At 46.3% G+C, this 19,786-nt stretch overlaps 2 protein-coding genes across 2 annotated transcripts in view; both read right to left on the bottom strand.

Annotated features, from left to right (window-relative positions):
* The window catches only part of PRKAR2A (protein kinase cAMP-dependent type II regulatory subunit alpha), a 73,454-nt gene extending 65,969 nt beyond the window's left edge, over positions 1 to 7,485 (bottom strand). The window contains exon 1 of the mRNA XM_082847244.1: positions 7,012 to 7,485. Coding sequence (XP_082703370.1) covers positions 7,012 to 7,264 — 253 coding nt within the window. The 5' untranslated portion in view covers positions 7,265 to 7,485. The remainder of the gene's footprint in view (positions 1 to 7,011) is intronic.
* A 5,662-nt stretch (positions 7,486 to 13,147) lies between these two features.
* The window catches only part of SLC25A20 (solute carrier family 25 member 20), a 29,658-nt gene continuing 23,019 nt past the window's right edge, over positions 13,148 to 19,786 (bottom strand). The window contains exons 5-9 of the mRNA XM_082848705.1: positions 16,584 to 16,701; positions 15,828 to 15,900; positions 15,345 to 15,454; positions 14,384 to 14,508; positions 13,148 to 13,969 (exon numbers count right to left, since the gene is read on the bottom strand). Coding sequence (XP_082704831.1) covers positions 13,907 to 13,969; positions 14,384 to 14,508; positions 15,345 to 15,454; positions 15,828 to 15,900; positions 16,584 to 16,701 — 489 coding nt within the window. The 3' untranslated portion in view covers positions 13,148 to 13,906. The remainder of the gene's footprint in view (positions 13,970 to 14,383; positions 14,509 to 15,344; positions 15,455 to 15,827; positions 15,901 to 16,583; positions 16,702 to 19,786) is intronic.

The following is a 19,786-nucleotide window of genomic DNA, read 5'->3' as shown; positions in this document are numbered from 1 at the left end:
GTGTAGAGAATAGATGGGGCAGAGGAGAGATGAGTGGGAGACCTATGGGATGCTCAGGTGCATCCAGTTAAGAATCAATAAAAACCAAACTCAAGGCAGGGACAGTAGGGAAGGAGAAGATGGGGGAGCCCAGACATTAAATGAGAGAAAGAGAGAGAGAGAAGGAGAAAGTGACTGATTCCTGGGTTTCTTGCTGAAGAAATTAGAAGAAACAGCAGTGTGACAGGTTAACATCATTTAGGCTTCATGAGTTTGACAGATGAATGAGAGGTGATGAGCCAACAAGATGAGCATAAATAGTTGCGTGTCTAGTAGACCAAGTTTTGAGCTGTAGTTTTGATTTTGAAAGTTCAGGTTCAAGGCAGTAAAAAAATGCTCAGGAAGAGAATTGCTCACTGAGGGAGAAATGGTAACAAACTAAATTTTGGGGATCATCAACAAACATTTAAAGGGCAGAAAGGAGGCCAAGTGGTGGATGAAGACTAAGGGGAATAAAGACACAGATGCCAAGGAGGGAGGCAGTTTCAAAGGGGGCTGGTTCAACAGTGTCAAAATCCTGCGGAAAGATCCAGATATGTGAACTGCAGGAATATTATTGTTAAGCAAGTCCCCAAAAAGTTCCACTAATGCAATTTAGACCAACTCCTACTGTTATGTGATATATACTGTGCAATAAAAAATGCTGGGGAAATATCCTAAGGAATCCACTAAACAACTACAAAACTCAAGTTCAGCAAGGCTGCAAGATACAAGGTCAATATTTGAAAAATTAACTGTATTTCTATACACTTGCAATGAGCAATCTGAAAAAGAAATTAAGAAAACAATTCCATTTACAATCACACCAAAAGAAATAAATTACTTAGGAATAAATTTAACAAAGAAGTGCAAAACTTATATTCTGAGAACCACAAAACATTTGTAGTTCTTTTTTTTTTTCATTTCTTCAATGATCTCTTGGTTATTTAGTTATGAATTGTTTGTGGTTTTTACGTCTTTCTTCCCTGTAATTGATTTCTAATCTCATAGCGTTGTGGTCAGAAAAGACGCTTGATACAATTTCAATTTTCTTAAATTTACTGAGGCTTGATTTGTGACCCAAGATGTGAGATCTATCCTGGAGAATGTTCTGTGTGCACTTGAGAAGAAAGTGTAATCTGCTGTTTTTGGATGGAATGTCCTATAAATATCAGTTAAATCTATCTGGTCTATTGTGTCATTTAAAGCTTGTGTTTCCTTATTAAGTTTATGTGTGGATGATCTTTCCATTGGTGTAAGTGAGGTGTTAAAATCCCCCACTATTATCATGTTACTGTCGATTTTCTCTTTTAGAGGTGTTAGCAGTTGCCTTATGTATTGAGGTGCTCCTATGTTGGGTGCATATATATTTATAATTGTTATTTCTTCTTCTTGGATTGATCCCTTGATCATTATGTAGTGTCCTTCCTTGTCTCTTGTAACATTCTTTATTTTAAAGCCTATTTTATCTGATATGAGTATTGCTACTCCAGCTTTCTTTTGATTTCCATTTGCATGGAATATCTTTTTCCATCCCCTCACTTTCAGTCTGTATGTGTCCCTAGGTCTGAAGTGGGTCTCTTGTAGACAGCATATATATGGGTCTTGTTTTTGTATCCATTCAGCGAGCCTGTGTCTTTTGGTTGGAGCATTTAATCCATTCAAGTTTAAGGTAATTATCGATATGTATGTTCCTATTACCAATTTCTTAATCGTTTTGGGTTTGTTTTTGTAGGTCCTTTTCTTCCCTTGTGTTTCTCACTTAGAGAAGTTCCTTTAGCATTTGCTGTAGAGCTGGTTTGATGGTGCTGAATTCTCTTAGCTTTTGCTTGTCTGTAAAGCTTTTGATTTCTCCATCAAATCTGAATGAGATCCTTACTGGGTAGAGTAATCTTGGTTGTAGGTTCTTCCCTTTCATCACTTTAAATATGTCATGCCACTCCCTTCTGGCTTGTAGAGTTTCTGCTGAGAAATCAGCTGTTTACCTTATGGGAGTTCCCTTGTATGTTATTTGTCATTTTTCCCTTGCTGCTTTCAATAATTTTTCTTTGTCTTTAATTTTTGCCAATTTGATTACTATGTGTCTCGGCATGTTTCTCCTTGGGTTTATCCTGTATGGGACTCTCTACGCTTCCTGGACTTGGGTGGCTATTTCCTTTCCCATGTTAGGGAAGTTTTCGACTATAATCTCTTCAAATATTTTCTCAGGTCTTTTCTCTCCCTCCTCCTCCGGGAACCCCTATATGTGAATGTTGTTGCATTTAATGTTTCAGAGGTCTCTTAGGCTGTCTTCATTTCTTTTCATTCTTTTTTCTATTCTGTTCTGCAGCAGTGAATTCCACCATACTGTCTTCCAGGTAGGTCACTTATCCGTTCTTCTGCCTCAGTTATTCTGCTATTGATTCCTTCTAGTGTATTTTTCATTTCAGTTATTGTACCGTTCCTCTCTGTTTGTTTGTTCTTTAATTCTTCTAGGTCCTTGTTAAACATTTCTTGCATCTTCTCAATCTTCGCCTCCATTCTTTTTCTGAGGTCCTGGATCATCTTCACTATCATTATTCTGAATTCTTTTTCTGGAAGGTTGCCAATCTCCACTTCATTTAGTTGTTTTTCTGGCGTTTTATCTTGTTCCTTCATCTGGTACATAGCCCTCTGCCTTTTCATCTTGTCTATCTTTCTGTGAATGTGGTTTTTGTTCCACAGGCTGCAGGACTGTTCTTTCTTTTGCTGTCTGCCCTCTAGTGGATGAGGCTATCTAAGAGGCTTGTGCAAGTTTCCTGATGGGAGGGACTGGTGGTGGGTAGAGCTGGCTGTTGCGCTGGTGTGCAGAGCTCAGTAAAACTTTAATCCGCTTGTCTGCTGATGGGTGGAGCTGGGTTCCCTCATTGTTGGTGGTTTGGCCTGAGGCGACCCAACACTAGAGTCTACCTGGGCTCTTTGGTGGGGCTAATGGCAGACTCTGGGAGGGCTCACGCCAAGGAGTACTTCCCAGAACTTCTACTGCCAGTGTCCTTGTCCTCATGGTGAGACACAGACCCCCGCCCCCTGCCTCTGCAGGAGACCCTCCAACACTAGCAGGTAGGTCTGGTTCAGTCTCCTATGGGGTCACTGCTCCTTCTCCTGGGTCTCAATGTGCACACTACTTTGTGTGTGTCCTGCAAGAGTTGAGTCTCTGTTTCCCCCAGTCCTGTCGAAGTCCTGCAATCAAATCCCACTAGCCTTCAAAGGCGGATTCTCTAGGAATTCCTCCTCCCTTTGCCGGACCCCCAGGTTGGGAAGCCTGACATTGGGCTCAGAACCTTCACTCCAGTCGGTTGCCTTCTGTGGTATAAGTGTTCTCCCATTTGTGAGTCACCCACCCAGCAGTTATGGATTTGATTTTATTGTGATTGCACCCCTCCTATGGTCTCATTGTGGCTTCTCCTTTGTCTTTGGATGTGGGGTATCTTTTTTGGTGAATTCCAGTGTCTTCCTATGGATGAGCGTTCAGCAGTTAGTTGTGGCTCCGGTGCTCTCGCAAGAGGGAGTGAGAGCACGTCCTTCTACTCCACCATATTGAACCAATCAAACATTTGTAGTTCTTTAATTTAGAAATTAAAGAAGATCTAAATAAATGGGAAGACATCCCATACTCATAAATCAGAAGACTTAACGTTGTAAAAAGGCAATACTCTCCAAATTAATCTACAAATTCGAAGGAATTTCTGTCAAAATCCCAGATGGCCTCTTTGCAGAAATCGACAAACTAATCCTAAAATTCATATGGAACTGCAAATAGCCAAAACAACTTTGAAAAAGAACAAAGTTGGAGAATTCACATTTCCTGATTCCAAAACTACCACAAATCTACAGTAATCAAACAGTGTAGTAGTGGCATACAGACAGATATATAGATCAATGGAATAGAACCACGAGTTCAAAACAGGCTCTCACATTTACAGTCAATTGATTTTCAACAAGAGTACCAAGACAATTAAATGGGGAAGGAATAGTCTTTTTATTTTAATTTTTTGTTTTTTTTGGCTGTGTTGGGTCTTCGTTGCTGCGTGCGGGTTTTCTCTAGTTGCAGTGAGCGGGGGCTACTCTTTAGTTGCAGTGCACGGGCTTCTCATCGTGGTGGCTTCTCTTGTTGCAGGGTACAGGCTCTAGGCGTGCAGGCTTCAGTAGTTGGAGCACGCGGGCCCTAGAGCACAGGGACTTCGGTAGTTGCAGCATGTGGTCTCTAGAGTGCACAGGCTTCAGCAGTCGAGGCACATAGGCTCCGTAGTTGTGGCTCGCGGTCTTAGAGCGCAGGCTCACTAGCTATGGCGCACAGGCTTAGCTGCTCCAAGGCATGTGAGATCTTTCAGGACCAGGGATCAAACCCGTTTCCCCTGCACTAGCAGGCAGATTGTTAACCACTGCGCCACCAGGGAAGTCCACCAAGAATAGTCTTTTTAATAAGTGGTGCTGGAACAACTGGATATCCACATATAAAAGAATGAAGTGGAACTTCCCTGGTGGTCCATTGGTAAAGAACCCTCCTTCCAATGCAGGGGACACGAGTTTGATCCCTGGTCAGGGAACTAAAATCCCACATGCCACAGGGCAACTACTGAGCTCACACGCCTCAACTAGAGAGCCCCTGTGCAGCAAACTACAGAGCCCACGCACTCTGGAGCCCCCGCACAACAACTACAGAGCCCACACGCTCTGGAGCCCGCACACCACAACTGAAGAGAGAAAACCCGCACACCACAACTGAAGAGAGAAAACCCGCACACCACAACTGAAGAGAGAAAACCCGCGTGCCACAACTAGAGAGCCCGCACGCTGCAAGTACTGAGCCCACGTGCTCTAGAGCCCGCGCACCACGACTAGAGAGAAGCCCACACACTGCAATGATAGATCCTGCATGCTGCAACGAAGATCCCGTGTGCCACAACTAAGACCCAACACAGCCAAATAAATTAATTTATATTAAAAAAATGTAAAACAACCCACTAAATGACAGAAAATATTTTAAAGTCATATATCTGTTAAAGGATTTGTTTAGAATATACAGAGAACACTTAAACTTAATAATAAAAACACAAATAAACCAATTAAAAAATGGACAAAGGCTCAGAATAGACATTTCTTCAAAGAACATACACAAATGACCGACAAACACATGGAAAGATGCTCAACATCATTATGGAACTGCAAAGCAAAACTACAGTGAGGTACTATAATACTTCCTACCCACTAGGCTGGCTATCATAATAAAGATAATGAGTGTTGACAAGGATGGGGAGGAATTAGAACCCTCAAGTTTTCTTTATTTTTTTCATAATAGTCATCCTCATGGGTGTGAAGTGGTATCTCACTGTGCGCCATGTATTTTTAAGTTATTATCTGTAAATAGAAGTTCACCTTGTGTTGATTTCTATAATACACTTAGCACAGTCACTGAAGAGATATAAACAAACAAAAAATTTAAATACCAATAAAATAAAGCATAGGGTTACAAAGATTTAAGTCAATTCAACTTTGAAAAAGATATTAAAGAGGACAAAGAATGAAGACATAACATAAAGCTTGTAAACCCTGTTTGACTCATCTGGGACTAATAGCTAAACTACTGATGTTTTGTGTACATAAAAACTGTTGCAAAGCAAGTTACAGCTTTGTGATTTATTGTTATGACAGTGAAATTGTTGAGATTGTTGTGAGATTGTTGTCACGAACCCTATTTTAAAGATAAGTAAATTTGAAATCAAACAGGTTCCACAGCTTGTCTTAGACCACAAAGCAATTCTGTGACAGAGAGTTGGAAAATAATTTCTGATTTCCAGGTTTAAGGTGAAAAACTCATAATTTAATGTGCATTAAGTCAAGGGAAACATGATAGAGAAATCTCCACTCTTAGCATGAATAAACTTAGGGAAGTTATCCAGAACACTGAAGCTTACAACGTCCAACAGCGATGACCAATAATTAACTCTCTGCCAGCCTAACTTGAATGTGGATTCAACTCAGAACTAGGTTGTTAGGTTTTTTTCAGTATGATCCAATAACACTAACACTCTAACTTTGCCTCTCAAATGTTTTCATTGTTTTGTTAAATTTTGGCTGTTCAAAAGTAGGGTAATTCTATTAAATTGACAAAGCCTGTGTTGAAGCAATCACGGAAAATGGAAATGCTTTTTGACTATCTTGCTTAACTCAGATGTACAAGTGTTACTTGTCTTCTTTCCTGCACCCCATATGCGAGAAAAAGTTATTGTTTACCCTCACCGAATTTGATCCAATCATTTTAGCCAAATTAAAAAAAAAATTATATATATATATATATATATATATATATATATATATACACACACACACTCAGGGTCAACATTAAGAAATGCATACTCAAGTATTCAAGGGTGAAATACTGGGATATGCTTTAAAATTCTTCAGCAAAGGAGAAAAAAAAAAGGTACAAATGAAACATTTGTGACAGATATTCCAACTGTGTAATGTGGGTATTGGCATATAGAAGGTTCATTTCACTTTTCCTATTTTTGTCTATGCTTAAAGTTTTTCACAATAACTTTTCACAAAATGAATTCTTTCCAAAGTTACCGTCCTGGTTAGGAAATACGAATCAGTGGATGTGAATGTTCTCTTCGGAACGAAACTGCATGAAGGATCTCCAGCCGAGGCTAGGTGGCCGTGGGCTCCACGCCCCTCGGGCCCCGCGCCAGGACGCGGGCCGAAAGCGCGCACGTTTCCCTCGAGCTGTACCTCACAACTCGCTCTGTGCGCTCTAGAGCTCGCAGGACCGCCGAGCTCAATTTGGAAGTGGCCCACGCCGCGCTCACGCCGGCGGCTGGGGGAATCCGGACAAACTCCGCTCGAGGGCTCCAAGGTCCCACGGCCCAGTGTTGCGGGCCTGGCCCCCAGCAGCCCCTCCTAGGTCTCTAGAGACCCTCGGCACCGCTCCCTCCGTGCCCCCCACCGAGAACCTCGGCCCAGCCCTCCGCCTACCGTCCAAGTCCTCTTCGTCCTCCGACTCGCTGTCCGCGATCGCATCGGCGACAAGGCCAGGGCCGGGCTCTAGACCCTGGGAGCCGGAAGGAGGGGCGGCGGGCGGGGTGGAGGCTCTGGAGCGGGCCTCGCGCAGGCGGGTGAAGTAGTCCACCGCGAAGTCGACAAGGTCGGGCGGCTGCTGCCGCAACACCTCCACGGTGTAGCCCTGCAGCAGCTCTGTGAGCCCGGGAGGGATCTGGATGTGGCTCATGCCGGCGGCGGCAGGCGGGACCCAGCCGCCGGCGGCCACCGCCTGGACGCTCCCTCACGCCGGACTCTCGCCCCGCGCCCGCGAGGTCCCCTCACGCGCGACCCGGGTCGGGTCTTCCTCGCGCCACGCCGCCCTTTGTCCGGGTCTGCGTTTCAGGGCCGCACCACCCTACACTGCTCCGGCTGGCCTGGTGCCGCCGCCGCGGTCACTAGGCAGCCGCCGCCGCCTCGGGCACAGACGAGCGGGAGAGCTGGATGGGCGGGGCAGGAGCCCAGGTTGTGACGCACGCGGCCGCGGGCGTGCGCGCTCTCGCCGAGCGCCGGCCCTCAGTGCGCGTGCGCCAGTGGGCCGGCCGCCAGCCAGGCTGCCCGGGCAGTCTCCAGTCCAGGGGCAGGAAATGAGTGGTCTACCCGCTAAGCGGCGTCGTTACTGCCTCTCACCTTTCATTTCTAATTTCAATACACTCTAAGATCCAACCGTTTGTCAGCCCTTACTAGGCTCCAGGGACACAGCTGAGAGCCAGATGCAAGCATGCACATTACCACCCCGGTGTGGTTCTGGCTATGGTGGAAAACAAGAGGGCCCACTTTAGGGGGGGGACATTCAAGCTGACTCCGAGGCCTGGGTAGGATCTAACCACAGGAAGATCTGGAGGAGAGCCATGTGGGCATAGAGGACAGCAAGCGCAAAGGCATGGTAAAGTCAGAACCACCCTGACCGCTGGGAGGCATAGTGGCATGACCATAGGACCCTCAGAAGTCCGGCAGGAGGTCGTTGAGATGTCAAAGGAGGAAGCCCTTGTAGGTAGTAGGAGTTTCAGTGATATAGTAATTTGGGAGCCAAAGGCAGATAAATAAGCCTGGAAGAACTCAGTAGGCCAAACATGTTCCTTGAGAAACGGGAATAAACGCCCAGGGCAGGAATGACCACTGTGCCTGTTTCTCCTCTTGAGCATTCCCACCAGGATTCCCAGGACTAGGTCTGCACACCCCTACTCTCCCCATACTTCACCCTGGGCCCTGGGCCAGCATTGCTTGATGGTGTTGAGCAGACCACAAGGCACTGTTAATCCTTTGCCCCTGGGGAGAGGGCATAGGCAAACTGGAGAGGCCATGCTATTTCCCAAGCTGCCCCTTCACCCACACCAGATTGGAAGGGAATAGAAAAAGGTGGAAACCTTCCTGGTATGTCCATACCATAGCCTAGGTACTGACCAAAGGCCCAGTAGGCATAGGACAAAGTCCTCCATGTCTTTGCTGGGCCCAGCCATAAAGTGACTAGAGGTAGCCTTGGGAACCTGTAAGGCATTTGGGATGGTTAAGCTCCACCTGGTAATTACCCAGTATTAATTAAAATCCCCACTTGGACCTCTCATATTGACTTGGCACACAACCAGGAGTTCAGTGCTTCTGGGAACTGAGCTTCTAGAAAGAGGAATACCCGATCCCCACTGATGCAGAAGCCACCCAAGCTCTAGGCCAGGTAAGCCTGTGATTCTAAACAGCAGTGTCTCCCTAAACAAGTTTCTTGACTCCTGGGAGGAGTCCTGGACCATCAACTCTGTTAGGGAAGGGGTAGTGTCCAACTTGTTCCCTGCTGGGTCCTTACTGCACAGTCTTGGAGAAGATTTACTGAATGAATGAATGAATGAATGATAACTTTCCACACAGCAAGAAGAGCCAGTGAAACTGCTCTCCTGACCTCAGGCTCAGAACTAGGATCCTTTGCTTCAAAGCTATGCTTCTGATCTCAGAATATGAAGACTTCACTAAGTACAAGCAATGAGGAGCTGGAGGGACAGAGTACCTCAATTCTTCTCTGCTCGTGGGTAGACTGACCCTTCCAAGTTTTCCAGGAGTCAGCCCATACCCAGGAAACCTGGATGGGACTCCCACTGCACTGCCACACCTGGGGATCTGACCCACTTCAAGCAGTCCTACCACTAACCCTTTGGAAAGGCAAATTCGTAACTCCACTCTCTAGTTTGCCCACTTGTCAGGCTTTACATGTTTGACAGAGGGGCAGGCACCTGTACAGCTAGGACTCTAACTTCAGTTGCAAAATAGGGTAGGAGGAGGCTACTCCAGGACTGACAACAGAGCTGGCTGCAGGCAGGTTCTCCCCGTCACTCCAAGGAACCCCTGACAGCCTCTGCCAGAAGGTTGCTCCTCGTGACTTGTTCTCAGATACCCCACAGCTTGGCCATCCATCCATCTAGCAAACATGGCATTCAAAGGCATCCTTAGGCCTGGAGGAAATGAGGGCCATTGAAATCAGGAACCCCATAGCTGCTCCTTACCTGTCTCCAAGACCAGCCTCAAAGTAAGGATGGAGAGCCAGCCTCCAGGTCCAACTTGACTCCCCTCCCCTTGCACCTGGTCCCCAGAGCAGGGATCTATCTCTGCCCCTTCTGGGAAACCCTTCAATAGCAAGGGGAGTTCCAAGGGCCTTCATGAATGCCCAGTTGAGCTGGCAAAAGAATACAGCCCTGGAACAAGACAGAATACGAGGGGCCTGAGCCCCCATCTTCTACCCTTACCCTTCTAGGACCACCTTCATTCAAGCCTGTTCAGCTGCACCACTGGGGGTTACCATGGCAACCAAACCCACAGGCAGCCAGTAACTGGGAAACAGCTGCCAACAGCAAGTAATGGTGGGTAGAAAAGGTCAAGAGCAGAGACCCTCAAAAGCAAGAGAAATACAGCATCCATGGTAGAGAAAAGGAGGCCCTAGAGCCCTGACAGGCGCTCAGCCTACCCCAGTCCTACTCACTACCCAGCATGTAGTCATCATCTTGCACAGACTGCCACACCACCAACCTCAGGCAGACATGGACACGATGGGGCCAGTTCTCAGAAGTGTTCACAACTATGCTGAGTAACACAGGTGGGGCACATGTCTAGTCCAACAGCAGTAAGTCTGGTGAAAATGAACGTGGGTAGGGTACCAACTGCTATTTCCAATGAAACAGTTGTTTCATGTACTCTTTTTTATTTTTTTTAAGATTCTTTTCCCATATAGGCCATTACAGAGTATTGAGTAGAGTTCCCTGTGCTATACAGCAGGTTCTTATTAGTTATCTATTTTATATATAGTAGTGTGTATATGTTAGTCCCAATCTCCCAATTTATTCCTCCCTCTCCCTGTTTCATGTACTCTTGACAGGTTTATTATTTAAAAGGTTTTTTTCCTCTCCTTCCAGGAAGAAGGTAGATGCCCATACTCCCCCAGACTTCTCTGGAAGACAGCCTGCTCTTGGCCCAGGCCCCCTGGTTTACACACTTTCTGTCCTCTGATGCCCTCTACCTACGTGGGGGACTCAGCTTCAGCAGGAACACCTCCCTCTTCTCTGCCCAAAGGGGCTGCTTCTCTATGCCCCTCCAGTCCCCCACCCATCTCCTGGGACTTGTTGGTCATCTGACCACCTCTACATGCCAGCTCCCTGGTCCAGTCCTACCAGGATGTTTATTATGTACCACCATCAGTTTCTATTTTGCCTTAGAAACGTCCATTAGCCTCTAGTGGACAGGGGGGAGTGGGGAAGTGGGCTATATTTCCTTTGCCCTAACCCAAGCTGTATTTCAGCCTTCATAATGCCGCCCCCATGAGGCCACTGCCTTTGGTCCAGTTATTTTAACAAGCGTCCATGCTCAAGGGAGCAGTTAATTCCTGGGCTGCCTATTTCTGCACCTAAGAGCTAGCCCCTCCCTGGGACACCGTCCTGAGAAAGTGTCAGTCTCTGCAGTGGACCTAGCGTCTGCCTCTAGACATCTCAGGGCAAGAACAGAACCTGGGAAGCAAGGGAGAGCCTGGCTGGAGAGCTACAGGCCTGCATGCTGACTAGAGCAAAGAAAGCAGAAAAAGGAGCACTCAGCGAGCACTTGGCCCTGGGGCCTTCCCAGTGCCTGTTGGGACTCTGTGTGCCACCCCTAGCCTGACTCACAGGCCAGCTGCCTGGGCTTTGACCCTACAGTACAGACAGGCCTCTTGGAGTTTAGATCAAGCAGTCTGAGGACAGCCTCTGATAGCATCACAAGCCTTTCTTCAGGCCTGTGGACACCCAGACACTACTCTATTGTCCACACTCTGTTATCAATTTGCCAATGATCTTGGTAGGTCAGTTTACCCTGTCTGAGCTTTGGCTTCCACATCTGAAAATGGGGGTATAAATCACTACCCATTAAACACTGAGTTACATGGGGTAAAGAGATGAGAATGAATCCATGAAGCGGCTGGAAAACGAATAAGGGGTTCTAGCCTCAAAAGAATTGTGGTAAAAGAACTGTGGGTAGAGATGCCATGACCTTACAGCAGAAATGGTGCTACTATTGCTTCTAATAGGTTAAAACAACCTGCCCTCTGTCCTTTACCTTTGACGCGATCATACTCTTCTTTGTGCCTGGATGAGGCTGTTATCACTGGCTGGTTGTTTTAACAATCACTGGCTTCTACTTAAGGCTGACTGTGACAGTCCGAGAAATTGCTTGGGAGGGCCCCAATCTCTCCCCTACCCATACCCCCAGTCAGGGAGAGAAGAGATATATCAGGAACAGGTGGCATTTCAAAGTGCATCATAAACAGAAAGTGCCAGCCAGGAGGGAGTTACTCACCATCTGCTCTGCTCCCTTCACAAATATGCCTCCAGGCACTTCCTTATTTGACTTAACATCTATTGAATACCCAAAGGAGTAGAAGAATTTACCACCACTAATATCAAGGAATCCAAATATTCCATTTTAAAATGGAAGCTGTTTCAAAGGGTAAATTATCCAGAAGCAGAGACTGTAAAAGTGATCCTGAGCCATGGGAATGGCTGGCATTTGGTTAGAATGCAAATGCACTCAGAGGAGCTCCTGGGAAAAGGCCGAGGTTTCAGGACTGTCTCAAGGACTGGGCAGTGCCTAGAAGAGCTCCAGGAGACACATATGTGGCCATCTCCAAATCAGTGAGAGATTAAACAAAGATATCCTGCAGCATGAGAGGGGAAAAGCATAACACTGAATTAATCTTCCCAGGCAGAGTGCACACAATTTTCATCCCTAAAATTGTTATTTTTTTACTTGACCATCATCCAGAAATATCTTCCCAGAAATAAATTCTCCTTCCTTAAACCACCAAATCTTCAGCTTCCAGCCAGCTTGGCCACACCCACTCCCAGATGGGGGTGGGTCCCTTCCCCTCTCACCCATTTACACTGAGTGATAGCTCTAAAGCCAAAGTCCAAGGATCTCTGTGCAGCTGCAGTGAGGCGGGAAGTGCCAGAACTGTGACTGCCAGATGGAACAACACCAGAGAAGCCCAGCTCTGGCAGCCTCTCCCTCCCCCAGCCAAGGACAGACTAGCTTGTGACTCTCCATTATGACTCCCTCACCTCCTCCAGCTGCACCTGGTCATCATCATCAGCCTGATTAGTAATTCCAGACATCAGATCACACAGTGACCCCAAAGTACATATGAAAACTCAGGATTGCTTTTGGCCTTTTAGAACAATTGACTCTCCATCCGTCAGCTAAGACACCCATGGCTGAGGGCAGAGAGGTGAAGGAATGAAGGGATGGGCTTCAGGCTCGACCCTGTGGGGGCCTGCATGCCAGGCTTGCACTGAGAGCTATGGGAACAGTTACCAATCACGTTGCCCCATCCCACCCCACCCCACCTCACCCTCCAGCAGCTGGAGCTGGGGCAGTCAGGGAAGGCTGGGCTGGCCAAAACTTGCTCCTCTTTCTCTTGCTAGAACCCCTGCCTGAAGAACCAGGGAAGGATACTGGATCCCTAACAGCCTCCACCAAGGCCACAGAGGCTGCTTGCTGAAATGACCCAGAATCAAAAGAAAAAAATTTCACACAATGCAAAAATTAGAAACAATATTTATTATTTCCTGTTAAAATAGGGTGCTCTCATGAGAAAAGAGTGTGCAAAAAGAGCCTTCCTACACCCTGGGCTTTCTCACTTATCCTAGCAAGCTGGGACTGTCGGTTCAAAATTCTCCTCCTCACTGTGTAGGAGGGAAAGCTCTCCACCTACTCCTGGAAATTAGGCTACTCTAGTTTTAATTTTGATTACTTGCATGCATTAAAAAAAAAAAAAACCTGACTGTTAACAGGCTATCTACCCCTAGGCACATTTGCTCAGTCCACTTGGACAGACAGATGTGGGCCTCAAGTCCACATTCCCATGTGCAGGCCAGGATTAGATGATACCCTGGAAATCTGGTGAGTGTTCCTGGCTAGGGATCAAAGAAGGCCCCAGTTCCTGGTCAGATGGCTGAAAACATGCATAGTATCTCCAGTGAGAGGCTGAGATTCCCTCTTTCTCAAGGAGTATTTTGGGTGTAGTAGGGCCAGTGGTCAACTAGTAGACAGCATTCTGGCCACAGACAGTATCTGGTCTAGAAGCTACTTACTCCATCTCCAAATCCTCATGAGTTCCCTTAAATTGACTAGAGTGGATTCAAGTTGCAAAATGGCAAATTATACCAGGAAGAGGATGTCATTAAGACAATGGTCTCAACCATTGAGTCCGTGCACAGAGCTCACATCCCACCATGCCCCTCCCCTCACACTTCAGGACAGCCTAGTCCTGCCCACTGTTCCTCCTCGATGACAGCTTCCAGCATCCTGAAGCCTTGAGCAGCCTTCAGCCTCACAAGTTGGGCATGGCCCAATTAAGGAACTTCATGGCAACTTCAAAGCCAAGGAAACAGGCCTGAGAAGGGGTTGGAAGGAAGAGAAAAGCCAACAGGAGTTGTGACTATTCACAGAGACCCCAGCACTGTGCTTGACTGGCCCTGTCAGGACCAAAACCCCTTCCTAATCTCCCACCTCAGGTCACGGAATCAAGCTATGCTTTCTCATTCCTAAAAGGGAAAGAAAATGCATGTCCCACAACTGCCCACTTCTGATGGCCAGGCCAGGAAATCAAAGCTCCTCACCTCAGAGGATCACAAAGGCAAATCTTCCTGACAGTTTCAGGAAAGGGAACAAATAAGGAGGCTCTGACTGAGGGTGGGATTTGGAAAAACTGAGCCCCCAATTCAATCCCAGAAGCAAGCAAAAGTCAGCCCACCTGCACCCTGCTCTGAGCCCCAAAGGGAAAGCACAGCCCCTGCCAGTCACTCACCGCATTGGCTGGGAAGGCTCGGATCATCACTGCATTGAACCCCTTATACAAGGATGTGATTCCTTCATTCTGGATCAGCTCCCTCAGCACATCTCTGAAGCCATTAGGATATTTCCCAGGAGGTGCTGTGGGCAGAAAGCAACTGTTAAGGCTTCAGGAAGCTTCCTGACCTGACCATGGTGACCTACATGGGGACAATATTGTAGTCAAGTCTTCCTGCAGGGCCACAGCACCAGCGAGAGGACACTTTGCAGGTCATCTGGGACCAGTCCACAGACAACACAGTTCACCTTGGGACAAACAAATACAAATGTCTGGATTACTGGTGCCAAGGGAGTGGAGAAGGGAATGAAGAATGAAACAGTCCTTCTGCTCATGTGAGGGAAGGAAGGTTGATTTGACTTCTTCTCTACTACTTTTCTTTTTTTGGGCCACACTGCACGGCATGTGGGATTTTAGTTCCCTGACCAGGGACTGAACGTGTGCCCCCTGCAGTGGAAGCGAGGAGTCTTAACCACTGGACTGCCAGGGAGGTCCTTCTCTCACTTATTTTATGTTTAGGCTGACAAGAAAATGAGTCTGGGGCTTCCCTGGTGGCGCAGTGGTTGAGAGTCTGCCTGTCGATGCAGGGGACACGGGTTCGTGCCCCGGTCCGGGAAGATCCCACATGCTGCAGAGCAGCTAGGCCCGTGAGCCATGGCCGCTGAGCCTGCGTGTCCGGAGCCTGTGCTCCACAACGGGAGAGGCCACAGCAGTGAGAGGCCCGCGTACTGCAAAAAAAAAGAAAATGAGTCTAGCATTCCTAGAACACAAATGACTGCAAGGGAGAATGTTGGCCAGAGAGATGCTGAGTGCTACTGTGGAGATTGAGTATCCCTAGGGCCTTAAGAACTCTGTACCACAGGGGCAACCAGTTCTGGGACCCACTCCAACCCCATCTACCCCACTCTCCTCTACTAACCAGTCTGGAAGCGGGACTTGAGCACGTCTGGAGGGATTGCCACAGCCCAGTTGAAGATCCCTGCGATGCCCCCAGCCACCAGGATCCGAGGCACGCTGAGCTCACTGACACTGCAGAATACCAAACAGCCCCAGTCAGACAAAGGCTGTGACAGTGGTGTTCAGACCATCCCTCCTGTGCAGACAGGGCAGCCACAGAGAGGGAGAAACCGGCTGGAGGGAGGAGGTCCAAGGCCAAAGCTCCTGTGACATGGTAGCTGCCACTCGTTGAAGGAGGTTTCATGCACTTGTTTCAAACACTTCCTCCACCGGGTGAGGCACAGGGTAAAGGGTATTAGTATTAGCTGGGCCTCAACAGCAACAATAGGAAAGTGGACATGGAGACAGAAGCAAGTCCCACTTCTGCCTTCAGATCCACTAACAGGAAATGGCAACCTACCCATGATTGGGCAAAGTGGCTTCTAAGTTCTTCTGTTCTCCTCACCTCTTTTCCTCTGGAGTAAGGATATTTTTCAGCCATTCATATGTCATGAAATACATCCCACTGGCTGGAACATCTGTTAGTGGCAATAAAGAGGTAAATTAAATGATATAAAATTCTCGCAGATTTCCTGATCTTAGAAGGACCAAGCTTGGCTTTGGACCCTTGAAGGTTTCCTGAGAAGCTCCTCAGCAGCACTTCCTATTTGCAATAATCACTTTGCAGTGATCAGATGCTGCTCTGGGGCGAGCACTGGTGTGAGTGAGCGCTAACATGCACGACATTATTTCATCTTCAAAGGCCCTCTGAGTGGTCCCCACTAATATGCCCACTCCAAGCAGTTATAAACGAGCTAACATCTGACCTTCCCCCAAGCTGTCATCTCAGGACAAGGGTAGAGCTGTCTCTGCCTCTTCTATTGCTACCCCAATAGGACATGCCTCTCAAGCCAAAAAGAGCTCCACTGCTTCTAAGTCATTCTTTCTTCCCACTCATCCCTCCAGCCACGATTTCCACTTGCTACTCCCCTCCGACTGCCAAGCTCATGATTTCCATCCTTGACGGCCAGCCTATCAGAAGGATGGAGGGTCCCCCATCCTCATGTGTGTCCATGCTGGCCAGAGGTAAGATGGCCTAAAACCAGGACACACAGTGCCAGCCCTGTCAGAGCTGTGGCATGTATGGTGCCAAGGCTCGTCGGGAGATCCAGGCAAGACCCTCTGTGGCAAATCACCTCAGATGGAGGGCCTCAAAGGTTACCTCGCATGAGGGTGAGCACAGTCCCTTTGTAGATGCCTCGGATCCCAGCCTCCTTGTATAGCTTCTTTACACAGTCCAAGGCACCAGTATACTTGGTCTCCCCTGAAGAAGCTTGAATCTGAGAGGGAGGAAAGAGTCATCAAGTCAGCAACAGCAACATCAAAGTCAACAAACCTAGCAGGTTACAGAAGATTACATAGTGAGTGTGGGAGTGGTCATTATGCATTAGACCAATGAAATAATATAACTATCATTGTCAAATTGATAGTTATTTAGAAGGTACAATATTGGTGGAAGTTACTATGAAATAAGGCTAGGTGAATATATGACAAAATATAAACAAATTGACTAGAAAAAAAAATCAACAGAGGAGATGGAAAATACGTTGAAAAATAAGTTCCCAAATACAAGAGCATTCCCGATAAAGCTAGTTGGAAAAATAAAAAAAGCTAGTTGGCAGTCTAGAAGGGAGGAGACAAATACTTCAGTCAATCACTTATTCCTTCAACAAATATCTATTGACTACTAAATCCACTCCAAGCTCTAACTGATCATGAAGCTTGGTTAAAAGAAGGTGAACTGGAAATTGTATTCAGAGCTCTAAATGCCTGGATAGAGGTCTTATGTAGAGCCAGGAGAGGGCCAAGGAGAGGCCCCCTATCCTAGTCTCTGGGCTCCAGGGCCTAAGAGCCAAGAGCCTGAGGGCAGGCAGGAGGTATCCCACAAAAGATCTGAGAGAAAGACAGCCCCATGTAGGATCCACAGCAAGTACAGAGTCAAGAGGAATCCGAACACACAAGGGCATCAACCAAAGAGTAGTTAAAGCTGGAAAGAGAGTTCAGATTTAATAGTTCCAAGGAGAAATACTTACAAAATAAATATATAAGTCCAATAAATTTTTGTACATACAAACAATAACTAGTTGAAAAATAATGGAAAAGAATCCCATTCTAATAGCAATAAAGAATTATACTCCAGGGCTTCCCTAGTGGCACAGTGGTTGAGAGTCCGCCTGCCGATGCAGGGGACACGGGTTCGTGCTCCGGTCTGGGAAGATCCCACATGCTGCGGAGCGGCTAGGCCCATGAGCCATGGCCGCTGAGCCTGCGCGTCAGAGTCTGTGCTCCGCAACGGGAGAGGCCACAACAGTGAGAGGCCCGCGAACCGCAAAAAAATAAATAAATAAATAAATAAATAAATCAAGTTTTCTTGAAGGGGCACCTGCACCTAATCCAGAACTCTCCATAATGCTACAACTATGACAGTCCATGTTCATTGGTCTAATATTGCATATTTAGGTGAAATATTCCTTACCGTGCAACCTCTCGGTATTTTTTATTAGGTACCTAATAACTTCAATGAGTACAAGATAAATAATTGCGTGGACTCAAGAGTTTTAAAGGCTGTTCTTTAAAGTGAGTGCCTACCTTCATGAAATCTGCAATGTCTTAAACTAGCTCTTTTTATAGAGCTTGGCTTGTACTGGAGAAGAAAATCAAGTCTATGAGATTCCCAAGAGCAAAAACGTGGCCTTGTTGATCATGATATCTCTAGCCCCTTGCCAGGAATATAGTAGGTATGACTAGAAATTTATTAGTTAAATTAAGGTAGAAAAATCAATTCATAGTCAACTTTCAAGTAGCAAAACTTGAATACGCTAGATAGTACACAATGTCTCCTAAACTGATTTACATGTCTAAACTCAAGTTAAGCATTCCTTTAAATACATTGATCTGTGTTCCTCTGATAAAGTTACAGAAATACTTCTTCCAGTTTCTGTTTTTCCAATGAAATCACAGGAGGTGTGACTTGTTTAAGGAATAAAGAATGTTCTTAGGAAAAGAAAAAAAAAGCAATAAAATATATGTGCATCAAGCAATAGGATTTGCATAAATAAAACTCTAAAACCTTTCCAAGGGACATAAAAGAAGAGGTAAATAAAAAGAGAGTCATAGTTCTGTTAGGAAAGGTTTTCAATCAGGAAGATGTCAATTTTTCTAAAAATAATAAATTTAAGACAATGTCAATTGAATATCAATTTTTTTTTTTTTTTAAATATAACTTCCCCAGATGATCCCAGCACATGTGAGCCTGGTGTATCTGAGGAATGGCACAGAGGCCCACGTTACCAGAGGATGCTGGAGCTGACTCACAGTGACCTGGGGGGGCCAAAGAGGACTGGGCATGGAATTGACATATTAACAGAATTTTCTCACTTATGTGTGGTATAGACTGTAAGCAGGGAAACAAGTGAGGAGGCCCTCACAGTCATCCAGGCCAGTGCTGAAGGTGACCTGGAGCAATGTAGTTGCAACGGAGGTGATGGGACAGGATAGATTTGTGGTATTTTGAAAGCCAGCTTAACTGTTCAACAAATAGGATATGTACAGTGGGATAAAGTGTACAATCTAGGAGAACTCCTGGGTTTTAGGGCTGAACAACTAGATAGATGGTATTGCCACCAACCGAGCTACAGAAGGTTGTAGATAAAGCAGGTATTGAGGAAGACCAGGAGTTCAGTTTTGCACATGGTGACTCTGAGGTGCCTACTAGCATCCAACGGAAATGTTGGATAAACTAGTCCAGAGTTCAGGAAAAGTCTGAGTTGGAGACATAAACTGGAAAATCATTATTATACAGATGGTGTCTAAAACTCATGAGACAAGAAGAAATCATCAACAAGATGAGTGTAATATGACTGAGCCTTGTGCACATGAACATTAAAAGATTGAGAAGATGAGGATAAACCAACAACGGACATAGAAAAGGAGCAGCCAAGTAGGTAGGAGGAAAGTCAGGAGAGAAGCCAAGTGAAGATAGATCTTCAAGGAAGATGGGGGACCAGCTGAGTCCAATTCTGTTTATGGATCAAGATGGATCAATGTCCAGGCCCAAGAACTGAACATTGGATTTAGTGTAAAAGTCACTGGTGGGACATCTCTGGTGGTCCAGTGGTTAAGAATCTGCCTTCCAGTGCAGGGGACGTGGGTTCGATCCCTGGTTGGGGAACAAAGATCCCACATGCCACGGGGCAACTAAGGCCACCTGCTGCAACTAGAAAGAAGCCCATGTGCCGTAACAAAGAGCCCGCACACTGCAACTAAGACCCGACGCAGCCAAAAATAAATTAATTAAAAAATTTTTTAAAAAAAGGTCACTGGTGATCTTGACAAAAGTACTTTTGTTGGAGTTGTGAGGCAAAA

Source organism: Leucopleurus acutus (assembly GCF_964270905.1).
Source record: "Leucopleurus acutus genome assembly, chromosome: 10".
Classification (NCBI taxonomy): Eukaryota; Metazoa; Chordata; class Mammalia; order Artiodactyla; family Delphinidae; genus Leucopleurus; species Leucopleurus acutus.
Note: the sequence above shows the minus strand (reverse complement) of the source record. Positions and strands in the feature narration are given on the sequence as shown.